Below are 5317 nucleotides of genomic sequence, written 5' to 3'. Positions count from 1 at the left end.
ACTTAGAAAACCCTCCTGGATGATATTGGTGACAATGGGCACCCCTGGCAGGAAGTCCCTGTGGTACAGACACAGGTGGAAGGGAGGTGTTCCTCCTTCCAAGGGTTCCACCAGCTCCTTTATCACCCATTCCTCGTCTTTGCTGGAGTGGATGACAAAGGCATCGTAGGTGTCACCTCTTTCTGCGGAGTGTTTGCACCCACTGAGCAGCACCACAAAGTAGTAGAGCTGGAAGTAGTACTTGTAAATCATGAAGAGGAGCACCACTATACAGAGCAGCACAACCACTGAGGAGACAACTTTGCCTGCATGGATGTGGCAGGAAGACAGATCAAAGCTTGGCAGGCTCACGTTCGTCACGTACGAGGGCGTGTGGCACAGCATCAGCTCCTTATTCTGCAGCAGCTCCTGCTTTTCCCTGATCCATATCAGAAAGTCCAGGTACACACAGGAGCAGTCAAACAGGTTTTGAGAGATATCCAACAGGACCAGGCTGTCAGGCAGGACTTCCCGGGCTGAGGACAACAGAACAGTCAGTTGGTTTCTGCTGAAATCCAGGACTCGGAGGGCTTGGAGTGGCTGGTAGACTCCAGCATCAAAGGTCAGGAGCTTATTGTTGCTGATGTTTAGCTCTTTTAGCTCAGAGAGGGCATCAAAAGTACTTCGATCCACATGTACTAATTTGCAGCTTGAAATATCCAAGGTGTGGAGGTGACTTAGGTTTTTGAAGTTGTTTGACAGCTTATTGTCCTCAAAGGAGTTCCCTGCCATCTTGAGCACTTGCAAAGAGTTCAAGCCACAAAATGTACACTGGGATTTAACTTCAATTTTGGTATGGGAAATATCAAGGTAAATCAGTCTCTGAAGGGATAGAAAGACAGGGTAGGAGCCAGGACCAAATAAAGTTGTGTGCTGAAGGTCTAAATATAACAAATCCTTCACATTAGTGAAATCTCCAGTCAGTTTGATATTGGAATTGAAGCTTAAGTTCAAGTGTTTCAAATTTGGACAATTTTCAAACTGAGGGGAACAGCATCCACTAAAGGTGAGGCTATTCTCACTCAAATCTATGACCTCCAGGTTACTGAGACTGTTAAATTTCTGCTTGAAGATCCTGAGTCTTTTGTTCTTGGTAATACGAAGCACTCTCAGTTCCTTGAAAAGCGACAGCTTCACAGCAGGTACGTCCTCAAAATGGCATTTCTTGCATTCCAGGTGTTTCACTTTAGACCACACAGGAACCTCTGATATCTCCTCAAGTCTGAGGTTCACCAAGCGAATAGTGGAGACATTGCCTATGCAGTTAAAGAGAGTGTCTGTGTTATACTCAAAACCCTTGAAGCAGATTAAGACAAACTCTTCCATCTGTACCTGGCACAGTCCACTCAAGAGCCCTCTCTCAAAGTCTTGCAGTCTCTCACTGTCGCTGAATTCCCCAACTATGAGTCTGCTGACCTGCAAACCAGCCAGACCTTGCAGAGAAGCTTGCATCACACTGAAGTTCTCAAAAGCAGACCGGAGAGCCAGCTCAGCGAGGTGAATCCCTGCAAAGGCCCTCAGCTCTATAAATTTTATATTGTTCAAGGAAAGCACCAGCGTGAGGTTGAGCCTGTTCCCTTCCCTCAGGGCATCAAGGTCTCCTCTGGAGATAGATGTGATCTTGTTAGAGAAGAAGCTCAGGTGCCTGAGGGAGGTCATGTTGGCGAAATACTCGGGAAGCTTCAATGAAGTAATGCTGTTGTGGCCTAAATTCAACTCCTGCAGGGTATGCAAGTGGCCAATGGGCAGCTCAGACAGAGAGGTTCTGTTGGTTTCCACCAGAACCAGTTTCTTCAGCGATGTTAAGCCATAGAAAGCTGCTTTCCCCAGGTACTGGAGGGAATTGGCAGTTAAAATCAAGGTGGAAAGTCTCTGGAGATCCACAAAGGAGTTATCTTCTATTGTATGGAGGTGGCACCTGTTGGGCATGAAAAGAAAATATAAGTGCATGAAACACTGTCCTTGCCTTCACTGAGTGCTGGTGTGACATCCTCAGGCTCAGCCTCATGCTGGGGGCTGGTTTGACTTTGCTGCGCTGGGCAGAGCCAGCGTCCCTGGATGTGCAAAGGGAAGGCTCCTACAGCAGGAGACCTCCTCTCACCTCCTCCTCTCCTCCCTCTCTAATCTAAAATTCAAAGCAAGAGACCTGGATACCTGGTGAAGATCACAAATTCATGCAGGCAGCAGGAAAGAAGAAGCCTAGCTTTCAGTTTAGGCCAAAGTGACATTGTGATGACCATCACTGATGGAAGAACCAACCAGATCCAGCATTCCCTCACATCTTGCATCCCCACAGCCCTCAGACTTCTACCTCAGACACATCTGGGCAGCCCCACTGGCACCAGAGCGGTGCAGCTGTGGCAGAGCTCACAACTCTGTCAGCAGTTGATATCTGGTGATGGCTCAGAGGGAGCAGACCCCAGGCTGTGCTGGCTCTGAAGGAGAAAGTAAGAGAGGAAAATGAGGGTGGCCCCCTAAGGTTTGTTTCATGTGGGAAGATCCAGAATTTGAGACCCAAATCCATTCTGCAGTGAATCCCAGCAGAATTAGTTTAATAATCCAGCCAGTGTGTCTCACAGCAAACGTGCTCTGCCACTTTGGAGCTAGAGCTGTGATGGGACTGAGTGACATTTCTCAGTGAAACAATTTACCCAGAGAAACTGTTGTCTGAAGTCAATGGAAATTATACATCAATTCAAATTTGCTAATAGGCCTCCCCCATCTCCTCCCCCAGATATATGAGGAGAAGGGAGAAGAGAATATGTTGATATTTTAAGACAGCCTTTTAGAAAATCAATGTACCTTCATGTTATTTTTTTTTAACTGTGATTAGAAAAACAGCTCATCCAAGATGTTCCACTTCAGAGTTTTTGTAACAGTGAAAAGTCTGACATTTTTCTTGCTCAGAGACAAGTAAAACATCTTCCTCCTCATTCTCACATCCCAGCCTACAAGATCAGACTGACAGACTCAGCTCTGAGTGGAGAGTGTGCACTCAGTGACTGGACTAAAAGCTGCACATCACTGCACCACGGGGATGTGCAAAATGACAGACACAGGGACACAGGCACAAGAGAAAAGAAAAAAAAATAAACAGCCAAGACCAATAGACCCCAAAATAAGCCACCATTGCAGCCCAGCTGGTGAAAGAAAAATTAACCAGTATCCACATAATAGATCCTATTACCTTGAAAGATCCAGAAGCTGCAGCTCAGGGACTGATGCAAAATAATTTGAGCCCAGTGATTTCAGATTGCTGAAACTGAGGTCCAGGTTCTGGGTGGTGTTTGGGACTCCATCAGGAACTCCAGAGATGTTCAGTCCGGTGCATCTGAAAGTTGTGTTAGGGGTGATCTGTAACAGAGGCAGACCCAATCATGGTCAACATCTGCTCTTCATGAAGTGCCAGAAAATGTCACTGCGAGGAAAGCAGGAGCAGAATGACCCCCCCCCCCGCCTTGCAGTTCATTTCTAAAGGAGCTACCCTGAGTTTTAGGAAATAATCTTACATATCCTAAGCATTTTTCCATTTCTAATAGAACCAGTCCTACTCCCCAGCAAGAGCTGCATTTCTTGCTGATTGAAGCTGGGACAAAACTACAGGGCAGTGTTCCTTGAGGCTACAGATGAACCAGCAGCAACCTCTGAGAGAGCCAGCAGGACAAGCACTCATGGACACACTGCATGTCCAGCACCAGCTCTCAGCCCTCTTCCCCTGCACGTAACCAGGCAGCTCGAACCAAAGTTACTCTGCAAGCAAATAATTGTCAGCAAAACTTTGCAAAAGGCAGTCGGTCAGTGTCAGGTGCTTGGTGAAATCACTAGTGCAGAAATCAGGAGAAAATCTGTATTTTGTAGAAATGAGATAAGGTTTGGATCCCTTCCAAGGGAAATATAATCTATTACAGTAACTGCACTGCAACACCCTCAGAGGTACAGAAAGCCAACGAGAAGAAAAGGTTCTTGATGCTGGTTCTGGTTCTCAGGTGTTTTCGAGACCAGAACTTACTTCAAATACTTCAATCTCCTTGATAACAACCTTGAAAGAAAAGCTGGGCTTTCCTAAGACAACTATGAGGCTTGAAGCACAAATCTCCCAAGCAAAGGGAAAAGTTGCACCAGAGAAACAGAAGGATTTTGTGCTCACTTGGAGCTCACATACCTCCAAACAGGGATTGAGGAGGCAGCCTGCCAGTGGGGAAGGGACAAACATCAGCTGCAGCAGCACCAGGAGTATCTCCAGAGGAAGGGCTCCTCTCCTGGGCATCTTCAGGAGGCCAGGAGTGCAGGAGAAAGAAGCATGGAGAGAGAAGCCTGGAGAGAGGAACCTCCTGCAGTGCCAGGGGTTGTGTTTCACCACTCCTGCTTCTCACCACACATCTCTGAGAGTTGCAGAGAATGAGAAGGGAAGTGAAACTTGGTCACTGTCTTGTTTCCACACACGCTCTGGGTGAACTGCTCTTCTTGAAATTGTTTTTTAAAAAATGTTAAAAAGAAAAGCAAGGAAAAAAAAAAGAAGTAGTGACAGATATAGTTTGGGCTAGAAATTAAAGAAGAATATGGGTTTCATCAGTGTCACTTGACTTGATTGCCTCTGATTAGCTCAGGTCAAATTGGCAAAAACACCCCAAAACAATAGAATATTTTGTGCAATTCTGAGCCCAGTTTCATGCTTCCCATGCCATAATTCAAGTGCACTGGTTAGAGAGGTGACTCTCTGCCTTTGCACTCCTGCCACGCTCCCAGCTTCACCCTGGCAAGTACTGGAGAAGTGCTCAGCTGTGGAAGAGGTTTTCTTAAGCCAGGTAAGCACAGGTTTATCTCTGGCCAAGCTCTTGTGAACAAACATCCAGATTTTATCCATCTGGTTGGACCTTTATTGCAATTATTGCAGGAATATTATTGCAGGAATATTATTGCAGGAATCTCCGGGACAAGGAGATTCACAGAATGATCAGAGTTGTGGTCACAGAAATTCCACCCCTCCCCACTCTTCCTGTGGGAGAAGTTGCTGGGAACAGCAAAAATGAGAGGCACAAACACCCTAAGCTGGGCTCAGAGCTGCTCCCTGCCCTGGTCATGCCTGAATCTCTGTTTGATGCCTGGCTAGAGAACAGCTCAATGCTGAATTCCCAGTGCAGACTATTGTTTCAGGAAAAAGCTTTGTAAAACCTCACAGTGGGCAATATTAATTTAAGTCAGCTGTGAGCCTTCTAATAAAGCTCCCTGCCTTCATTCACTCTGATAAATGGTCATGCATTCATGTATCTCCTCCTGT

General features: G+C 46.3%; 1 protein-coding gene across 1 annotated transcript in view; it reads right to left on the bottom strand.

Moving 5' to 3' along the window:
- Nucleotides 1–4446, bottom strand: part of TLR4 (toll like receptor 4) — a 6131-nt gene extending 1685 nt beyond the window's left edge. Inside the window, 4 exon segments of the mRNA XM_008638328.2 lie at nt 1–6; nt 9–1957; nt 3227–3393; nt 4202–4446. The exon segment at nt 1–6 is cut by the window's left edge and continues 1685 nt beyond it. Of these exon segments, the coding sequence (XP_008636550.2) occupies nt 1–6; nt 9–1957; nt 3227–3393; nt 4202–4306 (2227 nt within the window). The 5' untranslated portion in view covers nt 4307–4446.
- Nucleotides 4447–5317: the final 871 nt, after the last annotated feature.

The sequence above is a fragment of the Corvus brachyrhynchos genome, unplaced genomic scaffold (genome assembly GCF_000691975.1).
Source record: "Corvus brachyrhynchos isolate BGI_N302 unplaced genomic scaffold, ASM69197v1 scaffold305, whole genome shotgun sequence".
NCBI lineage: Eukaryota > Metazoa > Chordata > Aves > Passeriformes > Corvidae > Corvus > Corvus brachyrhynchos.
Note: the sequence above shows the minus strand (reverse complement) of the source record. Positions and strands in the feature narration are given on the sequence as shown.